Below are 15,686 nucleotides of genomic sequence, written 5' to 3'. Positions count from 1 at the left end.
AACAACTGCCCAGCCCTGGGGACTTGACTGATTTTCCCACCAGAGGTACTGCTTAACCAAGGAACTTCGGCAACAGAAGTTGGGACCTCTCTGTTCCCAATACCTCTTCACATCTCACAAGACTTTCTACAGTTCTTTTGGATGCAGTGTTAAGGGCTTCTTTCACAGAAGTTGCCTATTTCCAGAGGCTTTTGCTAAAGGCTGTGATATTTTTCATGCGCTGCTATTGATATTTTCTCATCATCTGTGTAAAAGCTCCAAAATCCCAAATTCTAAAATCTCTGCAATGTTTTCTAGTGGGACATTGAGGTTCCCTTTTAATTTCTTCCCATATCAAGCTCTGCTCTGTAAATTCTGCAGAAATGCATATTTTTGTCTATTTTTCCAGGCCTTTAATACATATTTGACCTTGGAATCAAATTATGAAGAAGTGCTAGGAGATCAGTCAATGCCATTTCAGTCAAGAAAGAAAATAGTTACTACTTTTGAAATACACCGTCATGGACTACAAACTAGAATTCAGGGGTTGTTTCACAATGGGTGTCCTTTAATATCTGTATTTGCAATATGGTAGCAGTGAAGTATTTACATTTTCCTCTCTCTAAAATTATCCAGGGGCTGTTCATTTTCTTCTTCCACTGTGTATTTAACAAAGAAGTGAGAAAGCACTTGAAGAACACTTTAACTGGAAAGAAACCTCTTCCAGATGATTCCACTGCAACAAGAGCTACATTGTTAACGGTAAGAAAAAAAGCATTGGGAGAAAAAAAACATCCTCTTGCTGGCAGAAGTTACCTAAAATAAACTTATAGGTGGCTTATCTGTAATTAAGTGAATGGAATGATTGCTTTCAGTGACTTGTACAGAGAATACTGATGGCTTCTCTCAAAATTTTTTATTATTATTTTAATTGAAACCTTCAAGAGAAAATAATTCTTTTCCCTGACATAAAAACCCATTTGGTTCTTTGAAGCTTAATACATTTGTGGGTAACATAAGCTTCTGGAAGAACCATTCACTATGGCTTTTTGTCTTTTCTTTTCCCTTTCAGCGATCTCTGAACTGTAACAACACATATATAGAAGAGCCAAACATGTATCGCACAACTATGGGGGAATCCACTGTCTCCCTAGAGAGCACCGTCAGGTCAGCCAAGAGCCACAATAGCTACCTTGCTTATATTCTCAGGTAATCCGGTGGCAGGTGCATGGCTTTCAGGTGCTTGCCTTTCCCTTTTTTATTGCTCTTGTGGAAACCAGAGCTCTGGTTCAAATGCTACTTGGTTTATGTCTTAACATTTCTCTTTCATGTGACTGTCGTTCTCCTTGGTGCATTTTCTGTTGCATGTGTCTTCAGGGCAGGGTTCCAGCAGCGCAGGGGTTAACCTAAGAGTGATGTTACCTATATGGGCCCTGCTGCTTGTCTGTTATAGTTCAGATGTGTCTCAAGGAGCACAGTTTAGCTCATTAGCATTGGGCTTTTTCACAGTGGGATTCATGTGGCACAAGGTAGATAGCCACATCAGGATAAGCTGTTTCACTGTAAAGTGACTGTGCAGTGGCAGCTGTCTGCATGTCTGCCTTGTTGTTAAAAACAGCAAAATAAAGTGACCAAGAAGGTTGTCCTCTGTTTTTGTTCTCAAAGGGATGAGGCTGCTCATAAACTCAGTGGATCCTCAAGTCAAGCAAGGGCTGGTCAGACTGAAGCAGATTCCTCCATTTTTCATAGGAATCCATCCAAATCCAATGGTAAGAATAATTTCTAAATGCTTTGACCCATTTGTGCACCTTCTTCTCATCACTTTCTTTGAAATCTTCTGTAACAGGAAGAATAGTTCGAAAAATTAGATGGCCTCATTCTCATTATGCTATTGGCAAAACAAGCTGTGCAATGGCTTCCTTACAAGGAAGTCCTGGAATGAAAGTATCATATATCTGCTGCTTGTGATGGTTTAATTTTAATCATATGCTGTCACAGCTATTGACAGTTTATAGAATCCCCTTTGTTTCTCACAAGTTATTTACTGTTGCTCTTGATTTTTAGTTGAAGAAATTTTAATGTTTGAGACCTTGAGGCAATATTCTCCTTTACTGCTCTGTGGTTTGTACAATAATGAGAAATGCCTCTTGTCTGATTTCCTTTCATTTTGGTCTTGACATTAAATTTTGTTTCCTTGTAGCAGTTTTTAAGTTAAGTTCATTTCAGATTCTTGGTATTTCTAGATTCATTTCAGATTCTTGGTATTTCTAGATATCTTGTTTTGCCTGTGTGTTGTGTTCAATGAGATCAAATAGAGTTACTGTTCTGAGTGTTAAATAGGGAAAAATATGTTCCCACTCTGTTCTGCACATCCTGTACATGTAAAAGGTCCTGCCCACTAGCTGAGCTGAGTGGTTGTGCTTCCCAGTGGTTGTGCTGCAGTCCTTCTGAGTTTATCCTATATACACTAACAGGTGTAAGAGCTCATTCCTGTCATGGCCTGGACCAGTGCCTGCCTTTCCTTTCTCCTTGTGCATTTGTCAGGTAGATTTGTTGAACTCCTATTCACACTGTCACCCCTGTGTTTCCCCATGCACATTTGCAGAGCACGACTCAGACTCTGACAGTGAGCTGTCCCTCGATGAACACAGCAGTTCTTACGCCTCTTCCCATTCATCCGACAGCGAGGAGGATGGACTTGAGACAGAGAAGAAGTGGAACACATCTACTTCCAAAAACAATGAACATGGCCCACTCCATAGCACACCCAAAGGTACCCCAGGGGGAGGGGAGGGCAGTGGTGCTCTGAAACAGCTTTAGATTAGATGGGATAAATTTGCCAGGTTACTGTGTGACTGAGGCAGCATCTCTGCCTCTGTGCCTTGCTTCTGTAGAGATCCTTATTGTTTCCAGCTTAGAGCTTGTCTGCAGCGGGGACTGAGCACAGAACCACACAGAATTGCACACAATGCTGAATGCCTTAAGGCAGGCAGCTTTGCAGCCAGGTCCCCAAAACACTGGGACAAGGCATTACCAAGCCAGCAAAATCTCATATGAAAAAGAGGAGAAAGAGGCCACTTGTTTTGAGGGCAGGGGGAAGAAATGCCTGCCTCTCCTCGTACAGTAAAGGCATTGGTGTTGGGGAGGTCCTGGACCTAAAGAGTTGGCAATTATTGACCATTAATATAATTTCTGTGTGTCAGGGTGCAGGCACTTCTAAACATAGTTGATCCTCTCCTAATGAAAGACAACTTTGAATGACAAACATCCAGGCCATGTACTGTGGCTCTTCACAGATACGGCACAGGGTGCCTGGGGTGCTCTCAGCCTTCAGAAACTAACCTCCTCAAGGAGGGATCTCAGATCCTGGAGAGCTGAGAGGGTGGGTTTGCCTCACACTTCTCCATAATCAAGCTTGCAACCTCACTCTGAGAAGGGTTTGGATACCCTGCCATCCTACCAGGTGATTTTTGGGGATTTAATGCACCCCGAGGGCACTGCAGTCCAGCAAGGACTGATGGAAGGATTGCTCTGGTTTGATACACAGCCCCTCTCCAGCCACAGAGGCCAGGCAGTGGTTGAGAGAAGGTATCAAAAGTGTTTTTTTGAGCTAGTGTTTTTTTGCATTGCAGTTGATACCCTTCCCAATCATGTGAAACCCTATTGGCCCACAGAGTGCGTAACAGCCAGCGATGGCGAGGACCCCAGTAGGAAACAAAAACTCAAAGTAGAGACCAAGGTCAACGTAGAGCTTCACAGGGAAAACCAGGTGAACCACAGCAATGAAGCACCCCAGGACAAGGAGAATGAAGGGCAGCAGAAGGAGAACAGACCTCTGGCCCACCAGAATAACCAGCAGCCGGAGCAGAGGAAAGGTAGCACGGCCAACCCAGCCTCACAGTTGGATTGGGAGACTGGGGGGTTAACAAGCATTAATTAGTTTAAACAGTAGCTCTGCCAGGGAAAAATACTTTCCAAATGGCTCCAACCTGTGTAGCCAGATACACCATGGGAAGCTAGTAGGTAGTTGTTGTAGTCTAATCTGTTGGTTATGAAATGAAGTGCCAAACTAGAAGTCTTAGTAAGAAATAGAGACTGTAACATCTCGCATGTGCTTAGCTTGATAAATTAAATTACTGATACACTTAAAAAAATTTATTATTCCCTCTTTTCCTTCACAGGCATCCTAAAAAATAAAGTTACCTACCCTCCCCCACTGGTGGATAAGAATATGAAGAATCGCTTGCGGGAGAAGCTGTCGGATTACAATCAGAGCACAGTCTCATCCAGGACTACTTCTCTAGGCACAAACGAGGGGCTCCGCTCTCCTTCGGACTCAGGGGTAACAGTGAAAAATGTTCGCAGGGAGCAGTCTCGAGACCAGCTCAACGGCATGGCCATGAACCTCCACGTGGGAACAGGACATGCTGACACCTCAGACTCAGAGTAAGTGCCACATTGGGATGCCCTGGCTGACCTCCTGTGGTTTCACCCTTCGCCTCCCAACCCCAGACTCACACATGAACAAAACTTTCCTCTGGTGACTGGCCAGAGTCCTTCACCAGTCTTGATGGTTTGCCCATACCATGTCCCCAGGCCATGGGGTTTCAGTCATGAGAAGGCCAAAACAGGTATCATGGGCAAGGTGCTGTGACAGACACCTGCTACTGGGTCACCCTGGCATGCTCTGAACTGTCAGGCTAGGCTGATGTGGTACTGGCACACTTGGACAGGAGCAGCCTTGCTCTGCCCTGCCAAGAATAGGTGGGGAAAGGCACAAGGCTGTAAGGGGCATGGTGTGAGCATCCATCTGGGCAGAGGGAAACGATGGCTGAGGCAGGAGACCCCAAGGCTGGAGAGAAAACCAAGCTACTGATCCTAAATTACCAGGCGTGTGATTCCCACCTCCTGCGTTGCAATCAGTGTGTGAATTTACCACTGTAAACTAAACAAATATAAACAAAAGGCTGAGCAAGCTCTCAGCCAAAGGGAATTCTCAGAAACATCATTACTCATCATAATTCTTGTGCTTCAAATGATGACAACAGCCATATGTAAAGTCTCTGAAGGCATTTTATGCATTTAGTCTCATTTTTTATTAACATGAATAATAGTCTTATTCTTTCACCAAACCAAGAGAAAATTTCTCACCCAGCTTTAGCTCTGGCACTGTCCCACCAGGGTTTAAATGCCCCTGTTGTCTGGTGCCCAGACCATTCCCACCTCACTATAAAAGCAGATCTTTGGATTGCTAGGAGTTGTCTGATGGAATAGATCCTAGTTAGCCAGGAAACATGGATGTTTTGAATAAGCCATAACTGAATAAGCTGCTACCAGGTAACACAGTCATTACTGGAGAATAACTCACCCGGCTGTACTAAGCAACTGTGTTATCTCCAGAGCTTGGGCATAATGGAAAGCTCTGCTGTTGGCAGCAGATTGCATGAATCCATCTGATACACCAGGCTTCTAACAGCTTGTAAGGTTTGTGTATGGACCTTGTATCCTCAGCAAAGCCTTAGACAAATACAAGCCCTCTGTAGAAGTTCCTCTAAAGCATTTCTGTTGTGTACTGCCTGAAATTGCTTCTCCCAGCTGGTCTTCCCCTCCAGGATAGCACCCCCCTTGCAAGCACTGGATTGGCAAGGCACAGTAACTTCACAGAGCACGAGCCCTTACTAAAAGCAATTAGGTGGGTTTGGGTGGAGTGGTTTGCCTGTGCCTGTTTAACCCTAAGCCTGCACAATCACTTCTTCTCCCTAACAGAGGCAGTAATGAAACTTCAATTTGAACCATCAGGAAATTGTGATCGCCTCTGCACGGTTCCGCCCCCTCGCCGCGCTGCCCGCCTCGGACTTCATCAGAGCGGCCGCACGGTGAGGAGCATGAGGTGGGCATCCACTCCCACATGGTTTCACCTTCTGGCAGAACCCTGACTGCTCCTGGCACAGACACAGTGCCCGGCTGCTCTGGCAATAAGGGCTCTGTGTGGTACACTGCCCCACAGGAGCCCACGCTGAAAACCTGGAAATGGAAACGGGTGCACTGTGATGGACAGATAGCTGTGCACGGAGCAGGCAGTGCCGCAGGGCTTGCTTGTTACAGGAGAGAACCAAGGAAGAACACATTGCTTCCTAGTGGACCTACAATAAGCCTGAAGACAAGCACTAGGAGGTGTCTCTTGTGGAGTTTTGATGACTGCAGCGTGAACCCTTGAGGTTGCTGAGCTCTAGGGAGGAATATTGCAACAAGTGTCCTTTGGTTTCTATGCCAGCATCTCTGTCCACCTCTCTATGGACACATCGTCTTAAGAAAAAAAAACCTTTATATATATATATAAAAAGTGTAGATACTTTTATATATTTTGTATGGTGTTGCTAAAGAAAAAGTTCCTTTGTATATTTTACCTTTATACTGATCTTCTTAATTTCATAATAGGAAATCAATTAAAAAGATGTTTTGATATTTTTTATATGAACATTGCACAATTTTACTTGAATTTGGCGTTTGATAAGTAACTGAGGTTTGCGTGGAAGCCACCTTCAGACACAATGCAGTTTTCCAAGTAATACAGTAAAGATTACATCAAAGTCCATGACTATAATTTATAAGTTTTGTTAACAGATTTTGGAACACTTTGAGGGCATAGTATGCTTTTCTCATAACCTCTTCTAAAACCCACAAAAATTTATTTTTTTCATTTTTTGGTATTTTGATCTCTTCTCAGAAGTGCATTGAAGTGTTCAGGAACTGAACTTCAGGTCTACACATATTTTTGTGTAAGGTTCAACATAGTCCTTGTCTGGAAGAAGTCAAATCAGTATTTCCCTTACTAAGAACAAGAAAATAATTAGTGTGATTGTATAGCTCTGCAACAAAACAGTACTCTGCATGTCCCAAGGAAAGGGCCCTCCTCCCATGGCTCAAGTTCTGCCTCAGATGCAATATTTTTTTCCTCTTTCTTGCTCACTGGATTCAGCACATCACTAATCAAAGCAGAAATACAAGACTTAAAAGATGTACAGATTTGTCTGCCCAGCTCTTTGACAAAGCCCGGGCCTTCTTAATATTTCAGAAAGCTCCTGGAAGGCTTAAGGTTTCATGTGCTGGTTTCATAAGTATAGGAAAGTTAAGCATGACCTGTCTGCTGTCTTCACCTTCCTGCAATGTTTACAAAAAGAGGAAAAGTAAGATGTGAAAAGTTTGCATCCAAGTGTGAGGCAGAGCTCAGCCAGTGGCTCCCATGGTGGGAATGCATGACTCCAAGATGACAATGGTGTGCCTGTGCCTGCTGTCTGCAACAAGGCTCTCAGGAGCTCACCACAGCAGCCCTTTTGGGAAAATGCTGGCTATTGTTTGTGCAAATGTGTGTGAAAGAGAAGAAACAGAAAATGGGGCTAAATAAAATGCAGGAGTTGAGGAAAAGATGAGAAACTGTATAGTGTAATCTGGGTTTCATTATATTCCTATGCATTTTCAAAGTATCAAGGAGGCCTTTGGAAGGGGAGAGGGAGGAAAGATACTGTTCCTTTAAAAATTATGCAACATCCTGTGTGACATTTTCTGACAGAAAAAAATTTTGAATGTTTTAAGGGTCTGGCACTTGGCTGTGTGCTCAGGCATTGTGTATAACCCATGCTAGTTGTTCTTACATCTGTGTATGTATATTTTGTCCCAGTAGGTGTAGGTAGTTTTTATTCTGATCAGAATTGTCTCAGTAAATGAGGGTCAGTTGTATTAATGACAAAAAAATTAAAACCTATTTTTATGACTTTTTAAAAGCTTTATGGCAGATTAGACACTGGAAGTTTGTTTGTTTTTTTTTTAACAAATGTATATTTATTAATGTGCAGAACACTGGAATTGCCGCACAGATGAAAGGAGAATTTACAATAAATTAAGAAATTTTTTTGAACTTGTACTCTTCCTCTGGTGGTTTATTTTTAAGTGAAGGACAGATAATGAGGGTACAAATGTCATTTCCTGGGGATTAGCAGGAGCAGGAACATCCAGGTGCCCATCTGAGCAGAGGCTGTCCAGCACCAAGCAGCCAATGCACAGCCCCTCGCAGCCCAGGGCCCCGTGCTGGCACAGGATGCCAAGTGTGCATCACATTCCAGCCCAAACCTGCAGAATCTTTCAGACCTGGGAAATGGTCCATGGGACAGAAATGCCCTCTGCTAACCCAGAGCAAAGCAGATCACCAGGAAAGTCTCAGATTTAGAAAAGGACATGTGAGAGCAGCTCGAGGGGAGTGGCAGCCAGCCCACCCCACGACAGCCTGCAGTGACTGACAAGGGCCTCCTCAGTCTGGGCTCCATCCTTGGCTCTCCCAAGCCATGGTCCTGCTCACCCAGTCCTTTCCTGTTGTGCAAATCCTCATTCATGCATCTCACAAGGCACAGCAGTGACCTGCACTTGTCTTGTCAGCTTTCTGGAAATAAAAGTATTTCTCAGTGTCAACTGGTCAGTGTGAAACTGGGTGGAGAGAGCCTGGCTTCTGACTTAGGAGCAAAATCAAATCTTCAGGATCTGCAGTTTGGATACAGCTCTGCCAAAACTTGCCACTAAACATACTCAAGTAATTATCCCAGAGGAAAACTGTTTTTAATTTCATTGTACAAGTGCATTATTTGGTGGAACACTGAGTTTTTTCTCAAGTATTAGTCCACCATTCTGTGGAGAAGCAGAAATAAGCCTCAGGCTTTCACATAAGCAGGTTAGTGAAGGGAGAGGCCAGCCTGTGATCCTGTCTCCAGCAGTGACCTACAGCATATGTGTAGGAAAAGAGGATTATCAGACACACATTACATGGTGAGGTGGCCCCTGCAGGGTCCACAGCTCCCAGCTCTCTGCAGCTGAGGGATGGGTTGTGCCTGTCTCCAGCATTCCATCTATTTCCCTCATACATCTCTCATGTTGTTTTGGATCCATTTAAACTTCTAGTACACAGCGGGCTGCCTGATTCAGTCACAAGCAGGAGGTAAAATTTCTTCCTTCAGCTTCATTGCTGTCCCCTACACCTTTGCTGCTTGCAGCAGGAGAGGCAGTGATAATCATCTCTCACCTTCTCCAGGTCAAAGAGAGAGACAGGCTCTGTCCTAGGGCACTTGAGTAATCTCTTTCCATCTGGGCAGCTTGGATCTCTGTAACTGTTCCTTGTGCAGAAACACTGCTGTACCTTTTACCCTTCCTTCTTGCCCTTCTTCAACCCATTACCAGGTCAGCTATAGCCTTTTTGGTGGTGGCAGGGAGAGGAGAGACCAGAGCAGTCCACAAAATGCAAGCAGTAGGCCTGCCAACATGCCCCCTAAAAGGAAATAATTTAAGAAATCTTCATTTTATTCACTTTTCCTGTCCTAATCCTTACAATGATATTTGGCCTAGGCAAATTGTAGCAAAAAATTTCATTAGAGATGCACCACTGGCAGCAGCAGCATGGCATGGTAAGGCTGCAGTAACATAAGCAGTCACGTAGCCCAGCCTCTTCAACAACTAAACATACTCAAATATCTTCAAATATACTCAGGGATCTGTCTAAAAGTCCTAAACAATAATTCCAGTAGAAGTGCTTGCAATAGCATTTCTGAGCATTTCTTTCTCAGCTGTAGAGGATGCTCCTGCCAAGGTCTGGGGGGATCACAGAAAGGAGATCCCAGCAGCCCTGGTGAGCTATCACCACTGCCCACACCAACAGCACCTGCAGCTCCAGGAGCAGTCTGGGAGGCATTTGGACCTCACAGCCTCCTCTGCAGAGGTTCTGCCCTGCCTATATGCTCCTGTTCACACTTGTGCAACTCACTTCTCCTCCCTAAAAGAAGCAATTTGTACTGGACTCATTTTCCATTTTAGTCTACTGATTTTTGGATCCATCCTCCAGTTTCACATACTCATTTTGGATTTTAGTCCTGTCCATGAGGATGCCTGGAGGCAGCACCTGCAACCTGTACAAGCTACCTTTTATTTTATCATTCAAACTATCAATGAAAATATCAAATAAAACTAAGCCCAAGAGGGTTTTTGTAACACTTCTTGCCAAGCAAGTTTTGCACCTAGCTCATATTGATTAACATCAGCTGCACTGACAGTGTTTTGTGTATGAGAATAAAGCGTGGGGCAGTATCATTTACTGAAGACACGTTCCATCTGCTGCTGCTGCTCCTTTATCCACCATGCCAGGCACAGTATTAAAGAAAATTAGATTAATCTGAAGTGTGTGTGGCAAAGAGACTGTGTTAATTCATGATTGTCTTCTAAACACTTCAAAGCATTTGTAAGAGCTCCCCAGGAACCCCTGGAGCTCTGTACTGTGCTGGTGTGTCCACTTCTGCCTTGGTCAGACATCTGCTGCTGCCATCCCTCTGCTCAAAGATACTTCTGAATAGAAGAGTATGCACTCCTTCAAACAAGGATTGTGCACAGCCTGAACATACTGTCTTTATCTGAAGGGAGGCCCAGACTGATTTCCCTGTGGACTGATGCTTCATGGAGGTGCTGTGGGAGCCCAGCCTCTGCACTGGGTCAGGAGACACTGCAGAGGTGGAGCGGAGCTGAGACCCCTCTTAGGGAGAGAACTGTGCTGAAGGTGAGAGGTGCCCTGTCTCCTGACAGCTGCCTCTGTCCCAGGGCCACCCTCAGCCAAAACATGCAGTGCCCTGCCCAGCATGCCCTGACTTCTGGGGCCCCTCCTGACCTCCTCACAGCCATCATTTTACATGAGATGCACCCAGGAAATAGAAATGAGCTCCCAGCTCTGACTTTCCAGGTGCTCCCACTCTCTTTCATTAAAATAGATGTAGTGCAAGCAGCTGGGTGGTTTGCTGGGTTAGTTTCTTACAGACTGGGGCTTTTCCCCTCCAGAGATGTAACAGTTTGCAAACCCACCGACCCCTTGGGTTAGTGTGTATAAAAACCTCTTGCTTTTGGTCATTTGATGGAAGCTCGAGGAAACGGTGAGCATGGGAAGTCCTGTGTATGTATAAACAGGGCAGCTGAAGCAGGGGGGTCCTTGTGAATGATCCATTCCCTTCAGGTTAGAACATCCCACTGAATCCCATTCAAAGCAGGAGCAGCTGTGGTTGGGAGCCAGCACAATGAACAAGTTTCCAGGGGAAACCATAAATCGGCCATCGATTTTGAGAAAAATCAATACCTTTTATTGCATGTTTATTTCCTGAATAAAACAATCAGAAATGCCTAGAATGGTTAACTCCATCACTTACAGATGCACAGGTTTCAGGGATGGAAAGGACCAGGGAAAAGTCCAGTTGGCTTAGGGGCTTTAGGGGTTAGGGTTCATACTGCTGGCACAAAATGGCCAAATGAATGGGAGTGAGCAGCTGGTCAGGAGGGACGAGCTGCCACCAAAGCACTCCTGACACACAGCTTTCTCCACCAGGGTGTCCAAGGAAAAACATTTTCCTGGCTGATCTTATCTAGGTTATGCCAAGCACAGTGACAGGGGAGGTCCTCAAGCACCCATCTGCATCAGTTCCCTGTGGGCAGACCCATGCCAGAACCTGTGCCAGCACCACTGAGGTCAGCCCAAAGGGGCTTCCACCAAGGCTGCTCCTTTGCTGGGGCAGAGCAGCAACAAAGCACTCCTGTTTCTTGCAGAGTGTTTAGTTTGCCTCTGTGGTGATACACAGATACACCATGCATCCCTTGGGATTTTCTGCCAGCTCCATCTGTGTTAAACATGCCTCTTAGGAGGTTTAAACACAGGAGCTTCAAGCCTGGCCTCTGCTGGGCTGGCTTTTCCTGGCAGGTGCTCAGTACAGCAGCATCAGCTACAGGAAGTCCATTGTGATTAAAGCCTTGGACAGTTGTGGCAAGAAGCACCTGAGCAGAGCTGCCTGCTCTAATTCCAGGATCAATCTATTGTGCTTAGACAATACTGACATGTTCCTCCTGATCCATCAGTGATGCTCTCCTCTGGCCTCAGAAAGAAGGCAGCTTGTAGGGAGCCACCTTAAAAGTCATCAGCCTCAGCCCCCAAAGTCATCAGCCTCAGCTCTGCCCTCAGTATGGAATTCCCCTGCTTGCTCTGGAGCTCAAACATCGCAGTGCCAAGGAGACACACCACATGAGGACAGTCTCTGCTCCATGAAATGGTTGTGTGTTAAATCAGGCTCAACACCTGGCTACTAATCAGTTCAGAGATTCTTCTTGGGCTGTCTCCTTCACCCTAAAAGGTAGGTGTAAAACTCAGTGTAACAATCTTAAACCATAAAATACCTTTAGTATTTAAACCCAGTGTAGATTATTCTGATTTATTTCTAAAGGTGTTACTATATGAGTAAATACTAATAGTACATAAAGTGATTTTAAGTTTAAAAGCTACACCTGAAAGCTTTCAAACTTGTAATAGATTGGTCACATGGTTTTACTACATACAGCAAATTTGCTAACAGGCATGGAGCTGTTGGTGTGATATGGCCTATGGAGCCCTTCATGTACTCTCAGAGAGGAGAGGTAAAAATGTGTGAAGAGTAGTTAAGTGACTAGATTAAAATAAAAAATACCTTGAATCCTGCACCAATCTGAAATCCACCAGATGTTAAATGGCTAGTTATCCTGTTTTTGCATACCAGTCCATTTTATGTTTACAATCCATCCTTCTTTGATGTTCATAGTTTCATACAAACCCTCATCCAGTGCAATGAGAGCAGCTGAGTTTGCTCTGCCACCAGGCAGGAGCTGCAGCAGGGCTGGGGACGCAGCCTTTGAGACAGATTTCCAAAGAGATCTGTGCTGCCCTTTCTTAGATGCAAATTTCACTGAAGTCCTTCCAATGAGAGAAATGTTCCATCAGTGGTTTTCACTCAGTGTTGCACTGAGAAGGGGGCACAGCCCAGCATTTTCCTACTATGCTGGTGTTTAGCAGCCCTGGAGAACACAGCAGACTGGGAGGCAGAGAGAGCAAATCTCTACAGTACCTGCCACAGGGAAGAGGAGCACATGGGGCATCTTCCCTGCTCCCAAGGACATGGCTGAACTTCCTGTCTCTGCTCTGATCAAATTTCACTGAAATAGAAAGAGAACTGGATGCACAGAGGGATGAAACAGCTGGCTCCCACAAAGTCAGGGCTACATATATCTCTTTCCTCCCTAGGGGCATTCTTAGAGAAAAGGAAGAATTCACCATTTGTCTAGGAGTCCAACTTGAAGTTTTTTGATACAACCCAGATGTCCCATCTGCCAGCCAGAACTGCCACCAGCACTGCCTGCAGACTACATCCAGCTCATGCAACCCCAGAGACACAAAGCCAGGAGCCCTGCAGGAATGCAAAGCACCAGAGGAATTTCTGTTGTGAGTCCCCACAGCACTTCTGGAGAAACCCAGGACAGAGTAGTCAGGCCACTTTTCTCTTGAATCTTACTGGAAGTAGGTCTTCTGTTACTTTCCACCACAGGGACTGACATGCTGTAATTACAAGACTGGTATTTTCCTGAGCCTCCTCAAAAGATGGTGCTGTTGAATGGGAAAGGTGCCACTGAATTATCAGAGTGGGGCACCCACCCAAAAAAATTTAATTTCTCCAGGTAGGCTCTGTTTAAGGGGTATCTGTCCACATGTGTCATTGTTTCTAGGACCTTCAGTTGGAAGCTCTTTTGTATTGAAGAAATTACTCTGTATGCTGCAAACCTGCACAGAATGAGGAGTCCATCCACTTTCTGTTTTCTCAAGTTTCTGTAGCTGGTGCTATGCCTGTAGTAAAAAGCAAGATATTTTAGAAAAGAAAACCCCCAAAAGTCAGTGTTCATTAGAACCCTCACATATTCAAAGAAGTGTAAGAATTTGGTACTAGTTCTCAAGAGAAAAAAAAAAAAATCTCCCTTTTACCTCCACCCATTCAAGAACCAGATGAGATGAAATTTGAGAGTGACCAGGAAACAAATGACCTGCACAGCCTGGCACAGGGGAAAGAGGGCAGGCAGGACCTGCACTCTGATGAAAAGGTGTGTGTTTGCCCTGCTGCCAGGCTGCCACTGGCCTGACCTGTCCCATGGTCCAGCCCCAGTGAGAGTTTGGCTCTCAAAGGGTGCTGCTTCCCAGCCAGCTCATGGCTGAGCTGCCATGCCTGGGCAGCTTTATCCCTGCCCAGGGACAAAGCAAACCCACCGAGGGGCAATTCTCCCAATGGATTGGCTCAGCAAAAATCTAAAACAAAAGGGAAAAGCTCACACTTACAGATGTGCTAATTGCCACCACCTCCCAACAATGCTGCCCGCGGTTGGGAGGGATAACCGTGATGTCCTGGTGCCTCCTGGTGCCGGAGCTGGAAATGGCACATCACCTTCCTGCATCACTGCTGGGCACCACATTGGTGTGATTATCGCATTTATCATCCATCATTTCATTTTGTTCAGTGCTTTAAAGCATATAAATACATGTAAATGCAGGGAAATTGGTTTTAAAATTAAATCTTAGAGTGTTTGATGGCCCTGAGATCCCCCTGGCTGCAGAACCCAGCACAGTCCCATGCAAAGCAGGGACAGCAGAGAGCCTCCAGCCCGTCCTGTGCTGAAGCCTCCAAGCTGAAAGGGTTCTTTTGGACAGGGAGAGGTTAGAAAATTCTGGTTTGGGAATAAAGGTGGAAGGGGAAATTGTATCCTTTCCTCTGAAACAGTCTGATCCCGAAATCCCCAGCAGCAGAGGCTGTGCTGTGAACCTTCACTCCAGTCCCACCTCATTGCCTTTGGGGCAGAGTGTGCACAGGAGGCTGCACACACTTATCTCCCAGCTTCCAGGAGAGCTCAGCCTTGTCCATAGGGGCTGGATTCAATATTCACATATATGAAAGTACAAATTCAAATGCTGCATCCAAAAATTTGTTTGTTTTTTTTTTTTTTGCTTGTAAGTATGCTAAAAATATAGACCTACTCTAAAAAGGATAAAGCTTTATAAAAACAACATCAGCTCTGCTCCCTGTGGTTTGCAGCTGAAGAGAAATAGAGAGTGAATAGAGAGAGTCATCCTCCCAGTTTTGAAATGGGAGGATGCCAGCCTCTCTCAGCCCTAAAAGCCAATGCAAACACTAAGAGCCAATGCATTTACTGCTGGACTGCAAATACTCCTGCCTTAGTGCAAATTAAATCCTTCACCACACCTGTGCAACATCTCAGTGTTCCAAAGATCCTAACCAGGTGAAGAGAGAATCACAGGACAGCCCTGCTCTCCTTGCATGGGGACACTTCTCCAGCTGGGGCAGGAGCACTGCCAAGATGGAGCAAAACCAGGAGTGCAATTAAGACAGGTTTTACACAAGCATTTCTGGAATCAAACTGCACTTGGAGTGCAATTTTTCAGCCATTAGACACTCAGAAACACAGGCTTCAAATATACTCAAAGGGCACAACAGAGATTTCAATTTAGACCCAGCCTTAGCTGACATGAGTCGTAGTTTTTCAGTTACATGATCCTAATCGTGTTATCACATTTTCTGCTTTGGAAGGAAAAAGTCCTTTTCTGAATAGTTATGCATGTGAGTCCTTGAAACCAAATATTTCAAGACCTGAAAAGCTTAATGACATCTTGAAAGTGAAATCACCTGTTTGCAATTTGCTGCCCAAAGTGGCAGAAGAAATGACCAAAATAAAAGTGAAAAGCCAATGAAATTTAAAGGATGCTAATCTTCTGCAATAGATATAAAAAATAAAATTGACATAGCAGACCACTCCTACCTCATTCAAGCTTAATCTTG

At 44.8% G+C, this 15,686-nt stretch overlaps 1 protein-coding gene across 1 annotated transcript in view; it reads left to right on the top strand.

Moving 5' to 3' along the window:
• Positions 1 to 6,294, top strand: part of CELSR1 (cadherin EGF LAG seven-pass G-type receptor 1) — a 164,047-nt gene extending 157,753 nt beyond the window's left edge. The window contains exons 29-35 of the mRNA XM_084206040.1: positions 616 to 741; positions 1,052 to 1,188; positions 1,645 to 1,748; positions 2,585 to 2,752; positions 3,612 to 3,854; positions 4,161 to 4,425; positions 5,746 to 6,294. Coding sequence (XP_084062166.1) covers positions 616 to 741; positions 1,052 to 1,188; positions 1,645 to 1,748; positions 2,585 to 2,752; positions 3,612 to 3,854; positions 4,161 to 4,425; positions 5,746 to 5,770 — 1,068 coding nt within the window. The 3' untranslated portion in view covers positions 5,771 to 6,294. The remainder of the gene's footprint in view (positions 1 to 615; positions 742 to 1,051; positions 1,189 to 1,644; positions 1,749 to 2,584; positions 2,753 to 3,611; positions 3,855 to 4,160; positions 4,426 to 5,745) is intronic.
• Positions 6,295 to 15,686: the final 9,392 nt, after the last annotated feature.

The sequence above is a fragment of the Fringilla coelebs genome (assembly GCF_963513975.1).
Source record: "Fringilla coelebs genome assembly, chromosome: 5".
NCBI lineage: Eukaryota > Metazoa > Chordata > Aves > Passeriformes > Fringillidae > Fringilla > Fringilla coelebs.
Note: the sequence above shows the minus strand (reverse complement) of the source record. Positions and strands in the feature narration are given on the sequence as shown.